General features: G+C 58.7%; 1 protein-coding gene across 1 annotated transcript; it reads left to right on the plus strand.

Moving 5' to 3' along the window:
• Positions 1-9,527: 9,527 nt before the first annotated feature.
• Positions 9,528-12,477, plus strand: TFF3 (trefoil factor 3). The gene is made up of 3 exons (XM_004762208.3): positions 9,528-9,689; positions 10,987-11,133; positions 12,279-12,477. Exons 1-3 carry the CDS (start codon positions 9,608-9,610, stop codon positions 12,290-12,292), a joined length of 243 nt encoding a protein of 80 aa, XP_004762265.1. The 5' UTR covers positions 9,528-9,607; the 3' UTR covers positions 12,293-12,477.
• Positions 12,478-14,749: the final 2,272 nt, after the last annotated feature.

Genomic DNA, 14,749 nt, shown 5'->3' on the forward strand with positions numbered 1-14,749 from the left:
AGAACCACACCCGAGATCTTCATTGGCTCTAGAATCTGAATGCCTGGTCCCTGTCTCTCAATCAGCTCAATCATTCCATCCCACATAAAAGACAGCGAGGGACCCGGCTATGACCACTCTGCTTGGTTCTTGCCATCTGGAAGCCAAGCACCAGGGACCCTCTGTCCCCGGCTGCCCAGGGTGTCTTCCACCACATATGCTCCGAGCCTGGGGACGTCTGGCTCTGCCCCGATGCCCAGGAGAGAGGTGCCTTCTTGCTGCCATCTTCATGTTTAGACAACCCCGGCCCCATGGACTGGCTGACATCGTGTCCCCCTGCCGGAGCCCACTGCAGAATCTTCTGTTCCTTCAATACCGCCTCCACTGGAAGAGTGATGGGCTGATGTTGACCCCCGACACCCACATACCTTCCCTCCTACAGCCTGCACGTGTGTCTGTGACCTCGCTTGCGAAATCAACACATTCCCCTGCCGGATCCTTCTCCGCGTGCCAGGCCACTGGAGGGCAGTTGCCGCAGCGTTAAGGAGGCAGCCGGGATTGCACAATGTGGCTTTGACTTTGAGTTTAGGATGCCCTCCCCATGACCGCGGTTTTCTTATCAGTGTTGACCACATCATCTTCTTCCTCTAGAACCTCCCACAGGACCTGGGCTGAAGCTTGTGCACACAAAGGATGTTTGGTAAATATTGACCAATCATCCTTTGCTCGGGAACTTATCCACCTACAGGAGCTCAACAAATATTAACGCTTTGGTAAAAGCCCTCAAGATGTTCAAAACAAGATGTCGTAGGGTGCTATGTGGGTCCGCATCACCTGCGCACGAACCACAATATTTAGCTTCTTGCCATTTGATATGCAAAACAGGTTACGATGAATCTTGAGACTGTGCGCGCCTTTATAACCAAGCACTGCGGGAAGGTATGGGCCCTGCGGCTCTTGCCTGTGGTGCTGCCACTCTGCGTGATCTCACACCTGGTTTTCAGTTTCCTGAGGGATTACGTACTTATTGGGGTACACCTGCCGCAGCAGGGCAAAAGCATTCTTTGAAACGTTGATGTGATGGCGAGTCCTGAAAGAGCCAACACGAGCCCTATACTGGTTTCAAAGCCAACACATGTCCAGGCGGCTCCTTGAACAAGAACCACCCAGAATCCCTGAGTGCGGCTGCCCTGGAGAGGTCGCTGCCGTGAGGAATTTCTCCCCCGCTCAGAGGATTCTCCCCGCCTGCGTAGACAGACACAAGGAGGCATGTGGAGCATCTGGCCCAGGCCATCAGGAACATTCTCTCGGCAGTTTGGATGGTCCAATATGGTTTTGGCTTTTGGCAAACCATGCGTTCCTCAAGGATGCGATCTGCCCTCAATTTCTTTTGAGCTTCCTAAAAATGACCGCAGCTGAACTGGGACTTGTCTGGGGTGGGGTGGAAATAACCAGGTACGGTACAGGGTTGTGTTTTAGGAGACGTAGGTTGCTTCCAATTCCGATCATTCTTAGGCTATGTTTTAGTGAAAAATCCAAGGGGCCATTTTTTTTCTCCCCCAGAAAGTCAGAGTCATGGTCTGTAGCTTGTTCTCTCTGATGGACGTGGGGTGAAGGGTAAGAGGGTAACCCAGCAGGGGACCCTCCGGCAGCAGCCTTCAGAGGTTGGTGAACGCAGGAGGACTCACTCGGTGCTCCCCGCGGGGCCACCAAGTCACACTCCTGCTCGCTCGTCCTCGCCGCCCAGGATATAGTCAGGTCTTCCTCTCTAGAAGCTTTGGCAAACCTTCTAGCATGGAGAGAAAGTTGAGATCGCACAGGAGCGGCCCCAGGAGCTGGGCATCAAAATCAGAAAACTTGAAACGACTGGAGACTTGATTAGCTGTTCGGACAGATGCTGGATGGGGTTCCGAAGTGCCCCTCCTGCATCCCAGACCGGTAAGCCTCTTCCACACGGACCAGGCATCCCCAGTGGAACGTTAAAACGGTTCCTCCAAACCAGGACCACAGGGCTCGGACCCCCGAGCCTCAGAGCTGGCTCCTCCTAGCCTTGGCCACTCTCCGCGCTTCCCCCCTTGCTTCCCGAACTGCCTTATGTCACCCGGATTTTTTTTTTTAAAGATTTTATTTATTTATTTGACAGAGAGAGATCATAAGTAAGCAGAGAGGCAGGCAGAGAGAGAGGGGGAAGCAGGCTCCCCGCTGAGCAGAGAGCCCGATGCGGGACTCTATCCCAGGACCCTGAGATCATGACCTGAGCCGAAGGCAGTGGCTTAACCCACTGAGCCACCCAGGCGCCCCTGTTACCTGGATTTTTTTAAATGAACAATTTTCAGCAGCCAGATTTCATACCCTTCTCCTTGGATAAACAGTACATAAGTAGTGCTCCGCTCTACCCAGTTTTATCCATGCCGGACGTTTGTTTGGCTCGATACCTCTCACTCTATACAAAAGGAATAAAACGAAGAAAGTGCCACCTGTACCCATTCTCTTCCCTCCGTTCCTGGAAGTAACCACCATTCTGAAGTGAGTGCATATTATTTCCACATGTACCCATAAATAGTATGCGGTGTTTTTGTTGTTTTTTAAATAATCAGGAATGGTATTATAATAGAAAGGCTTTTGATCTTGTATTTTACACTTAACTTCTGAAATTTATCCCTGTTGATAAAAATAGGTTGATGCCTTCATTTTAATGCGGAATGCATTCCCCTGTTGATAAGCAATCACATGTATCATTCCCAGTGCCCTCCTATCAAAACAATATCGGGGCACCTGGGTGGCTCAGTGGGTTAAGCCTCTGCCTTCAGCTCAGGTCATGATCTCAGGGTCCTGGGATCCAGCCCCGCATCAGGCTCTCTGCTCGGCGGGGAGCCTGCTTCTCCCTCTCTCTCTGCCTGCCTCTCTGCCTACTTGCAATCTCTGTCTGTCAAATAAATGAAATCTTTAAAAAAAACCCCAATATGCACTTGTTCCATTTATTTGGTTTTGACAAAACGCTTGCCCAAGGAGCTGCGTTAATTATTCTCAGCAACGTTGAGGAAGAGTTTCTTTCTCTCTGTACCCTAGTCAGTGCCCTTGTCAGTCAGTACCCTGGTCTCTCGCAACATGGGTACAATCCACGTGCGCAAAATGGTGTGCAAATGTTAGTTTCTTTTGTCATTCCCAGCTACGAGGGAGGCGGGGCCCCTTCCCTCCCTCCCTTACCGTCAATACCTCTGTGTGTATTTTAAAAACCGGGTCTGTCCTTTTCTCATTGGTCTTTAGAAATTCTTTATGTATCCTTGATAGTGATCCTTTGTCAACGGCGTGGGTTTCAAATATCTTTTCCTAGTTTGTGGCTTGGCTTTTTTATTCACCGGTCCCGTCTGGCTGAGTGGGTTGTCTGAATTTTAATTGAGTCAGACCTATCAAGTGTACCTTCACGATCGATATGTTTTTTAGAAAATCCCAAGAAGTCTTTAAAACCGCAAAATTATAGGATACAAAGTTAATGTGAATTGTGGTTTTACGAGTCAGCAGCAAACCGTTGGAAATAAAGCTATGCCCCGTGAACAAAGGCAATCTTGCATCTTCTTCTGTGATCTTTATGACTTTCCCTGCCCTCTTGCCTATTGGAACCTTTACAATGTTGAATGGAAATGAGGGTAAGAAACCGGTAAGACTCGGTCCCAGGCTTACGGGGAGAATCTCATGAGCTTTGTTAAATGCTTCTAACTTGTTGACTAAAATGACACGTTTCTTATTTTCATTTTTTCTACCAATGTCTTGAATGCACTGATGGATTATCTGATGTTAAAGTTACCTTGTCATCCTTGGATAGACCCTTGTCATCCGTGATGTGTCACTGCGTACGGGGCCGGGCTCAGCTTGCTGGCATTTCGTTACTATTTCCTGAATCCATGTTCCTGACGGTCTTTCAAACGTCATAATGTTTTCGCCGGGCTCCGGCCGGAGATCTCTGTCGGCCCCATAAAGCGAGCTGGGCCGCCCTTCTTGGTCGTCTTTCTTCGTTCACGTGTGACGGGAGCTCTTCCACAGAGCGAAGCCGTGAAACCACCTGAACCCGAAATTTACTTTGCGGGAAGGATTTTGGCCGTAACTGCAAATTTTCCGTAGAAATCGGGCTGTTTAGATTTTCTATCTAGTCTTGTAACCGCTTCGGAAATTGCGTTTTTCAAGGAATTTGTCCATTTTATCGGAGGCCTCAAGTTTGTTAGGATAAATATTCATGAATTTGCTCTGTGTTTTACCTGATTTTCCTCTTAGTGCCTGCGGGACTCCAGCCACCGCCCACCGTTCCTTCCCGATACTTGTCATCGGTGTTCCCGCTCACTGTTTCCTTGACGGGTCTGTTAGAAACATAGCGATAGTGTTTTTACCTTTTCAAAGATCCAGGGTTGTTAATTTTTTCTTTTTTCTTTTTCTTTTTTTTTTTTCTATTTCACTTCTGTGAGACCTTGTGCTGCTGCCACCGCCCCAGGCCTGGAAGCTTCGTCTTTTCCAGCTTCCCCCACCTCCTCCTCCACCATGCAAGGTGGAAACGCGTGTGAGCCGGAAGAGAGCCCTCACCCGAAGTCAACCACGTGGGCGCCGTGAACCTTGACTTCCGGCCTCCAGAGCTGTGGGAAATAAACCGATTGATAAGCCTCCCCAGCCACGGCTTCTGCTGGAGCTGCCTGAGCACACGGAGGGCTAGACACGTGCGCTCGCAGCCGCCCAGAAGTGTCCCGTCAGCGCGAATGTCAGACGTGGTGGGTCGCGAATGTCAGACGTGGTGGGTCGCGGCACGCTCACGTCTCACGGAAAGCTTGTGTGGGTCCAGAGCTCGGAGGAGTACCCGTGCCCGAGCTCCATCAAAGCCGCACGGACTCGACAATGAGTGCCACCCCCGGGGGGCTGGCGGGAGGTCCCCCTCCTGTAGGCTCTGAAAAGTGTCCCAGTTTAGACAACTCATGACACAGTCCCCTCCGGAAGGGGCCTCCCCTGGCGCCGGGGGTTGGAGCCTGGCCCAGCTTCGACCAGGATGTGGGAGTCTCACAAGTGCCCACCGGCCTGTGTTGTCTCAGCCTCCCCTGAGACAAGGAAGTAAGAACAAAGTGCTCCTTGAGGATTATCTGGGTGAGGTGTGGGACGGCAGGAGAGGCTTCCACAAACACTGGTGATTGATCACCTATGGCCAGCGATCTGTAGAGACCAGAGATCGAAGGTGACCAGGGAGGACAAAGACAGGCCCAGGACGGGGTGGAAGCCCGGGGCTGGGGCCGGCAGGGTGGACAGGGTCCCAGGTGCAGGGGCACCGAGCCCTAGGCGGAGGTCCCGGAAAGCCCAGTCGGGGTGGGAAAGGGAAGGTGGGTCCCGGGACACAAGCCCTCCAGGCCCTCCAGGCCTCTGACTCTGTGCTTTCCTCCCCCTTGCGAGAAGATGCGAACGAAGGTCAGTCCCAGAGCTAGAGGTCCCTTGAGGGGAGCAAAGGCCATTGAACTAGGTGGTCCCAGCAGCGAGACCTCTTCCCTCGCAGTCTGGGGGCCAGAAGTCTGAAATGAACGGGGTGTAAGCTGCACCCCTCCCGGGACGCCGGGGGAGGGTCCCTCCTCTCTCCAGTACCCCCTGACCCAGGCAGTCCGTGGTGTTCCTTGGCCCTCTGTGCGTCACCCCAGCCCAGGCCTCCATTGTCACATGCTGTCTCCCCGTGTCTCTGCATTTCTGTCCCTATAGGGACACTACAGGGACACTACAGGGACATTCAAATTGGATTATGGGCCACCGCACTCCAGTCCAACCTCATCTTTATTTAAATAATCACGCTTGCTGCAGCCCAATTCCAAATAAACCATGCTCAGCGGTTTCAGGAAAGACAACGACTTTGGGGAGGACACTGTCCATTCCCGCACCCCTGGGAAGTCGCTCGGTGACAAAGGCTGGCTTCACAGGGACGAGCGCTGTGGCTGGCGGAGGGCCCTCTTCCGCCTTTCCTGGCTGTCCTCCTGGGACACGGCTCGGGGCCGCGCCAAGGGCTGGCAAGCGACAGGTGCACGTCGGGGGTGTCTCCGCCTTCTGTGTCAGGGCAACTGCCAGAGCCGGGGCTTCCTCCTGGAGCTGGTCCAGCTGCACCAGAAAGGCCCATCCGGGTCTGAAAGGCAGGGCTGCCCGTGCGGGGCCTGGTGCCCCCAGGCACATCTGCTCCCCGGCTGTCAGTTCTGTTTAGTTCTGACTTATCTCTCTCGGTGTCCTGGTCATCGGCTCCCTTATTCCTGGGAAACTTTCCTTGTTGTAATAGCAGCTGGGCTGATGCAACAGCCCCAGACTCCGAGGAGCTCTGGGGTTAGCCCTCCTGTGGCTGAAACCACTGCAGTAGGCTCCGGGCTAGACACTGGTTTCTCCAGAACACCCAGGGGCTGTCGCATGCCCCCGGATATAGTAGGACAGACACTGGCCCAGTATTTGTCAGGGGGCGGGAGACACACGCTCCATGTCCGTCATGGCCTCTGTTCTGACTCACCCTCTGTCCTCCCCCAGATCAGGTGGGGGACTCATCGGCACAGATCTACCCTCCCCCAGTGGTCCTCAGCGCAAACCCTTGCCAAGGACAGGAGCCTCCAGGAAGGCTCTGAAAGCCCCTCTCCAGGAAGCAGGAGGAAATTCTGCGCAGAGCAGAGAGCGAGGGGCCCACACCCAGGGCAGCTGCAGAGCGTCTGACGGACGGTCAATAATGCCGGGGGGTGTGAGCCCAGGGCTGGCCCAGGTGCACCGATTAACCTGACTCTGTATTTCCCCATCCGGCTCTCTGCCGGCTTGAAGACCCCAGAGTGACAGTGAGAGGAGACTCGGCATCTCTAAGCCCGCATAGGCCATGTCGACTCTTGTGTTTGGCTGAGTCAGCCGTGCCCTCCTGGGACACACGCAGACCCTCACCCGTCTGTGAACTCCTACTCCCAACAAGAAGCCTGTTGGCCGGCGTCCCGCCGGCCCTTACCACTCCACCACTGTCCACGTGTCCTAGCTGGCCCCTGGGCTCTTCCCGGCATCCTTAGGGTCCCATAGTAGCGTCCCGCCCTTGATCCACGCTCAGTCCCTGCTTGTGGCATATACGCGCCAACGGCCATGCCCTCTGCAGGGGGGAGTTTGCTGCCCCAGCACTCGGGGCCAGACCGCCCACTGCTCACAGCCATCTGGGAGAACCTCCCCTTCCCTGGGACACCGGCACACAAAGCCCGGGGCAGCGAAAATCGCAGGGGAGGGATCCCAGGACAGTCCAGACACGTGGCCAGGGAGACGGCGGCAGAGGAAGGAGAGGACCCCCAGCAGGGGCCAGAGCGCGCTCACCCTAGATTCTGGGCACGAGGGCAGCCCCTTGTCAGGGTAGGGCTGGGGCCAGTCCTGGGGCTGCAGCTCCTGCCCTAGTTTTCTTTCATTCCTGGAAGATGAACGTCCCCCCTGCGCCGCCCAGAGGAGCTGGAGGCTGGGGGAGGCCACAGGCCCGTGAGCTCCGGAAGGCAGGGGGGCTCCTTGGGCCCCATCCTTCAGCAGGACAGAGAGGAGGAACGCACAGGACAACCCCCAGCCCCCACAAACGTTTACCCAGCGCTGTAGTCCCTGGGGCCAGCTCAAGCCCGCTGTCCTCTGAGAATCCGTGCTGTCTCCGGCCGGCAGCCCCCACTCTTCTGCCGTGGACACCAAACCACGGTGGCCCTACCAGACCCAGGGCTCTCGACCCTCTCTGGCCACCGCTGCTGGCCACCCCCGGCAGATGCCTGACGCAGCTCTGCATTACCTGCTCGTACAGCCCTGTGAGTAAGGCGCTCTGGGACAGGCGGGGAAACTGAGGCATGGGTGGTCAAGGGCCTCGGGCCAAACCTCTCAGCTTCCCATCAGAATCCCAAAATGAACCGGCCTCCTCATGGGGGACTCTTCAAGGGCAGGGATCTGTCACCTCAGCGAGAACCCCGGGCTCCGCTGACATCTGCTGAGTTAAACCGAAGCCAAAGAACTGGCGGTTTCCCCCATGGCGGTGGCGCTGGGTGCTGGCTTCGCCGGCGTTCATCGGAAAGGCCTGCCCAGGCTGGGTGGGCCGGGGGCAGCTCCCCAGGAGAGGCCAGGTGGAAACCAGGGACCTCCAGCAGCCCCGATTCCGGGGCATTTGCACTTTCCTGGAGCCTGGCTCAGCCCCGCAACCCGGCCGGGCCTGAGGACAGTGTGGGGGCTGGGAAGGCAGAGTCTGTCCAGGAATGGTTCCCAGGGACTTTCTCTACGATGACCTTTTCGTAACAGAACTTGTGCCGTCTGTTAGCTTGGAGACACGCTCTCCTTCTGGGAGCAAAGCAAAGCCTGGGAAACAACACAGACATTCCTGTCTCCAGCCTGCACTTGTCTTGGAAGCGGGGAGCAAAGCAGAGGGTGAGGGTCGCCTGGGGTGGGTTCCCCGAGGGTGAGGGCTGGGCGGTCACAGGTGGGACCCAACCCTCCTTGCCAACGCGTGTGCAGGCAGACCCCCTCAGTCGGTGGGTGGAGACAGCTTTGTGGACAATCTGCAGGGGGTTAGGACCTCTCCAGCCCTGCAGCTCCATGGGGGGCTGAGGTGACCAGACGGGTGCACCTGCTTCTGGGTCCTACACAGCTCCCAGGATCCCCGCTCTGCCAGACCCACGAGAGGAGACCCTGACAGGCACCCTGCATTGTGAGCCTTAGTTGATTCGCCTGGACGATGGGCGTAACTATCCCCACGTCGCTGACAGGCTGTTATAAAGTCATGTCCAGGATACAACCTTCATTGAGAAAGAAAAAAAAAAAGCAAGCTAAGTAAAGATGTCTAGTGAGTTCTCATTTGAGTTAAAAACGTGCTTAGATCTAGAGAGAACGTTTCTGGAAAGATACCTAAGAAAGTGTTAAATGCACATCCCACACGCATCTCTGGGCAGGAGAGGGCTTTTTTGGGTTGTCTGATCTTCAAAAACCTACTGCGTGTCTTCTCTTTTTATCAAAATATTGCAATTTATTACCCTCAGTTTTGTTAAAATATGGAATAAGTTTATGGAATACATTTATGAAAGTGTACTTAATGACGAAAAGAAGTCTTGCCATTGACAATACAAACAGAAAGGGCAGGATTTTGAAGAATTACGAGGGAGGAAGGAGGTCTGTGCGCACAGCAGGCCTCACCCGCGGGGGGGACCCGCAGTTTCAGTCCCCAAGGCCGTCAGGGATTCTGGGCTCTGTGTTCACTAAGGAGGGAGCCTTCTAGACTGATCCTGGCTGGGTTTCTGGCTGCCAGCCAGCCCCACGCCGAGCCTCTGTCCTCTGCCCCAGGCCAGGCAAGCCTGGGACGAACAGCCCTGCCCCTGGAGAGGAGCATTAATCTGGAGACTGGAGTCTGGCCTCCCCGCTGGCTGACGTGCTACCGCGGCGGTGGCGTCAGGCTGCCCCGTTCCCCTTCAGGAGGACGAGCCGCTGGGGGCTTTTCAGTCCTGTGCAGGGAAAGTAGGTGTGGTCGGAGCCAGAGGGGAGGGCCGTCCCCAAGCAAACAGAAGCCAGAGTGCCTGTGCAAACACGGGGGTATAAATGCATCTTCTCGGCTGTCACGGCAGGTTCTCCGAGTAGACGGGTCCCCAGAGCCCGCCTGCCTGTGACCATGGAGGCCAGAGCGCTCTGGCTGCTGGTGGTGGTCCTGGTCCTGGGGTCCTCCAACAGGGCAGCGGCGTACGAGGGCCTGTGTGAGTACTGCTCTGACTTCCTCCCCACGCCGTAGGCAGGAGGGCGCTGGTCGCAGACAGGGAATGGAGTAGGATAAGAAGAGACCCAAGATCCAGGCTCGGGGGGCCGTGGGGAGGCTTGAGGAAGGTGACCAGACCCCCACGTTACTTAGTAATGGCCATTTACCAGACGCACACGGTTCCTCCCAGTAGCCCAGCAAACTGGGTCTCGCTGTTCCCATTTTACAGATAAGGAAACAGAGGCTCTGAAAGTTAGTCAGTGACTGCAGGCGACCTTCCCAGGTGGTGCCAGAAGCAGGTTAGAGCCCAGGTCTGCCTGGCCTGGCTGGCGGCTGTGGCCGACCCTTCTCACCCCATCGCCTTCTTGGCACGGGTTTCTGAATTACCAGAAAGGTCTTGGCGCACCGTGTCGGCACATTTACCAAACAGAGAGCCTGATGAACCCGGTCTCTTCCAGAGTATTTTCAGCACAAATGGCCCATTTCCACTTAGCCCTGGCCCTGCACCTGCTGGAGGGGGTGTGGCTGTCCCATCCACCCTCGTTCGAAGAAATTAGGGTGCGGCTCTTATCAGGTGCCAAAGGCGGCCTGGGGTTCCCAGGCAGGGTGCCCGCCGGAGTCCCCCGGACGGCTTGGCACATCCTGCAGCCCGGGACGGGGCCCCCACGCCACGGCGAATCTGGGATCCCGGCACTAGGGAGGTTCGGGAACCCCTGGAGCGAGGACTTAGCGAGTGGCAGGGGCAGGAGAGGACGTCGGGGTTCCCTGTGGTTTCTGTTTTCCTAAGGAAAATCCCGTTAGGTGACGAGGGAAACACCGCAGCACTTGAGACAACGTAGGCTTCAAAAGCAAGTGTTGCGGCCAGAAGGCTGTGCTGGGACGACGGGGCACAGCAGCAGCTGGGGGACAGGGAGCCGCGGGAAGGAGGGAGAACAGCACACGCTGTGGTTTTCTGTTCTGAGTGTGTGTCTTAAAACGGTGTGTTTAAGGAGGCAGAGATGAAACAGTGAAGGGGAACTTCATTTGTGGGTTCGGTGACCCCCAGAGGGTCCCTGGTTCCTGCCCATGGACCCCTGATGGGACACTGGGGGTGCACAGTGCCAGGGGCCCCCGGCAGAGGCCAGAGCTCCCGTGGGCAACACGGGAAGAGTGACCTCCTCAAGCAGGCGTTGGGGTGAGGGTGGGGGTCACGTGCTCTGAGCTGGGAAGCGGGGGAGGCTGTGCGCTGGCCAGCAGAGGTCAGCGGACCCACCGGGGTCAGCCAGCCTCCGGCGCTGACCGGGTGCTCTCTGGGACAGCGACGAACCTGTGTGAGGTGCCGGCCAAGGACAGGGTGGACTGCGGCTACCCCGAGATCAGCTCCGAGCAGTGCACCAATCGGGGCTGCTGCTTCGACTCCAGCATCCACGGAGTGCCCTGGTGCTTCAAGCCTCTGCAGGACACAGGTAAGCCGTCCCGCGCGCACAGCATCCTTCCTGGGTCCCCGGAGGCCATGCACACCCCAGCAGGACCCTCGGCACCGTGGCTGTCCGTCAGCTGAGTCCGTCAGAGGAGTTGCGCCCAGGGACGTCAGGGGCCGGAGGCTGTCCCCTGCTGTCCCTTTGCTAAGGGGTTTGTGCCGATTCTCAAAGCCATTGTCTGGGAAAAGGAGTTCAAAGTCAAAGCACCGCGTGTGTACAGGGAGCCGGTCTAAAAACTGGCCTGGAGAGGAGTGGAAAATGCTCAGGTTAGGGAAGCAGGGCCGGTGCTTGAAGCCACATTCAGCAAACAAAGCACCGTCGCTCGTGACGTGCTCCTGGTGGGACACAGTGGCGGCCCCGGCACTGAGCCCGGTGCCTCTCTGCACCCCCCATCTTCCTCCAGCCCGCCTCCTCCCGGAGGGCCCCCATCCTTCCTCAGCAGTGCAGTAGGGTGAGGACAGCCACCCCGGGGTGTCAGCCGCAAGCAGGTGTTGCCCACGCGGGGGCGGGGGCGGGGGCGGGGGCGGGGGCGGGGGGGTGTGCGGCCCTGGCTCTGTCCGTCCAGCCCCACATCCGGGGCGTGAGGTCTTTCGGAAGCCACCTGGCAGTCCAGAGGCCAGGTCATCTTCTAGGAAGGACACAGGTGCCTTCCTGGAACCAGCCCACGCCCTTTGTGCCCCGGTGATGAGGGACTAGGGCCGCCTTCCAGCTGATGCCAACTCCCCCGGCCTGGGGCCCCGCCCACCGCCCCGAGCCTCCTGGCCCCTCCCGGCACATCCAGGCAGAGGCCCAGATAAGGCTTTGGGAGCAGGAGGGAGTCGGCCACGGCCTCTTTGCTGGCTGTCCCCGTTCTTTGGGGCTCCTCAATGGAGGGGCGGGGAGGGGGCCGCACCTTCTCCTTTGGCTGCTGACAGCGGACCCCGCTGAGGCCCATCCACCAGCCCGACCCCCTAGGTTCTGGTGGGTTCTATTCTCCACAAGGTCAGACACGCAACACTTTCCCAGTGACTTGGGGAGAACCCAGCACGAGGCACTGACCTTAGAGCCTGTCTTGACCTTGAGAAGCCTGGCACCTGGTGGGTGAGGCCAAGGCTGGTCGTGGGGACGCAATGCCTCTGCTTTGTTTCCAGAATGCCGATTTTGAAGCAATGTGCAGTGGCCCCGGACACGCTGGGATAAGACTCCCCACCTCGGGGCCCCGGCCTGGGTCCTCTGCCGGCCGCTCCCTGCTCCCTGCTTTTCTCCTACCCGGCTCGCGGCAAGCCCTTCCACGGAAAGCTAGCGCCTGGCGCCTGACGCCTTTAACGAATAAAGATCCCGTGCTCAGCATGAGGGCCGTTCCTCGTTCCCGCGACTCGAGACTCGAGACTCAACGCTCCTGTGTCTTATTTCGCCAGCGGCTCTCCTCTCTCGGGGTCTGCCGGTTGGGGGCTGCGGGGATGGGGGGGGGGTGAGCGCCTCCAGCCCAGGGCCTCCCAGCCCTCCCCTCCCAGGGGTGGAAAGTCCGCATGAGCTCTTAGCCCGGCCCGACACGGCAGGGAGGACCAGCCCCCTTCTCAGTGGCCACCACGTGGCGCAAATTCAGAAAAGACATTTCAAATGTCAGTTAAAAAAAAAAAAAGACACCAAGGTGATTAATGTCTTCCTTCGTGAAGAGAGCAAAGCACGAAAGCCGTCTTACCGCTGCACGTTTGCTGTTTATTTGTAAGTCAAGGGTGACCCGGACGCAGCGCTGTGAGGAAGGGCGCTGGTCTCCCCGTGAGGGCTCTGTCTCGGGTCCTCGGGAAGTCCTCACGGCCCCGCGATGCAGGGCGATTCCTTCCATCCCTGACTTTCTAGGACACGTGGCTCCGCTCCGACGTCGCAGGGGGCCCCCGGGTGTCCCTCCGCTCAGGCCGGGTGTCCCACAAGCTGTTTCTGCCACCCACACCCTCTTACGCCCAGAGATGCGATGCCCCGCGTGCTCCTTCCTGCCGAACAGCCGTCAGGGAGGGCTGCAGCTCACAGAAATGGGGTCTCTTGGTCTGAGACACCGTCCTACACCAGCAGCTCCCATCAGAGCGACAGGCTTTGTCTTGGGGCCAGGTCCGCCGAGCTGACAATGTCCCCGCAGGTGAGGTTTCGTTACCCTGGCCTTACAGATAAGGACGAGAAGGAAAAACACTTGAAAGATCCCGTGCAATGAGGGCTGCTCCGAGGGGCCACGACAGGACGTCCGGGCCTCCGGATCCCAAGCCCCGTGTGTTCCCTCTCACGCCCAGCCACGCCACCTGCTGGGCTTAGGGAGCGACCCTTTCTGGAAACATCTCGGGCCACGCAGCAGGTGCAGCCCAGAGCGGTGCTCTCCGGGACGGACCCCTCCTTGGGCCTTTGGGTCCGTCTCTCCTTACACACCCAGCCCAGCCTCGGAGCCCAGCCTCGGAGCCCAGCCTCGGAGGCCAGCCTCGGAGGCCAGCCTCGGAGGCCAGGCTGGATCTGAGCTGAGGGTCTGGAGGTCATCCTGCTCCTCCTTGCTCGGCCCGTGGCTCCTTCCCCCACGGCCCGGCTCGCGGCCTCGGCCTCACAGCCCCATCCATGGGGACAGCCCGCATGTCTCCGCCTCCCTCTGCCGAGTCTCGGCGCCGAGCCGGACGCCCCTCCCTCCATGCTCCCCACCGGCCCCGGGACTGCCTGTTGGCCTGTGCCCTGGAGGACAGCGTCCACCCAGAGCCTGCGGCTGGGGCCCCCTTCCTCCCCCCGTCCCTTCCTCGGTTACAACAAGGCTTCGAGAATGTCCCCGCTAGGTCAGCTTTGGCTCTCGCTGTCCCGTGGGGGGCGGGGAGGCGAGTTTGCTCCCGTCACTAGGTGGGCAGACGGGTCCCTCGAGCTGCCATGGGAGAGCAGGACCCCGACTGACGCAGCGCTGTCCCCCCCGAGCCCGTCGTCACACCGGCGCTCCCCACGCCCTCCCACCAGCGAGGGGACGCCACCCAGTCTCTCAGCTCCCTCTGCCTCCTGCCAGCCCCCAGTCCTGAGCCGCGGCGCCCCCGACCCGCTCCATGGGTGAGATGCGCACACGGTGCCGAGCCTCTGTGGGGCTGCCTCACCCCCCGGGGCTCTCAGCGCGAGTTCCGCAGCCCTGGGCACCGCGGACCTGGACCTGGGCCCATGACTGCCAGCTGAGGAGTCACTGCCCCACGGGCCGACGGCCGACGTCCCGGGGGGGCTCGCTTGGGGTAGGGGTGCAAAGAGCGGCTGCGTCCCCTGCGTGCCGCCTGCCGGGCTTGCAGCCTGGTGACCACACAGGCCCTTGGGGACGCGCGGCTTCCAGGCATGGTCACGCATCTACGGAGTGAGGAGAGCGCCGAGGCCTGGCCAGGGACAGGGACAGCCCCCGGCCCCACGGAGGCACGAGGGTCCCCAGGCCTCCGCGCCCCCCCCTTCTTGGATGCAGCCATCACCCCTCACAGCCACCGCGCTTGCCACCTGCCGCCCCACTCGCGGGCTGGATCGGAGGCCCCTGCCCCATCACAGCCCAGACACCACCACGGGGGGGCGGTCCTGCCCCCCACCCCCACCCCCCCGGGGAAGTCTTCCGTCCCTCCTTGTGCATTCTAGTTTT

The sequence above is a fragment of the Mustela putorius genome, unplaced genomic scaffold, assembly GCF_011764305.1.
Source record: "Mustela putorius furo isolate JIRA1106 unplaced genomic scaffold, ASM1176430v1.1 tig00000765_pilon_pilon_pilon, whole genome shotgun sequence".
Lineage (NCBI taxonomy): Eukaryota > Metazoa > Chordata > Mammalia > Carnivora > Mustelidae > Mustela > Mustela putorius.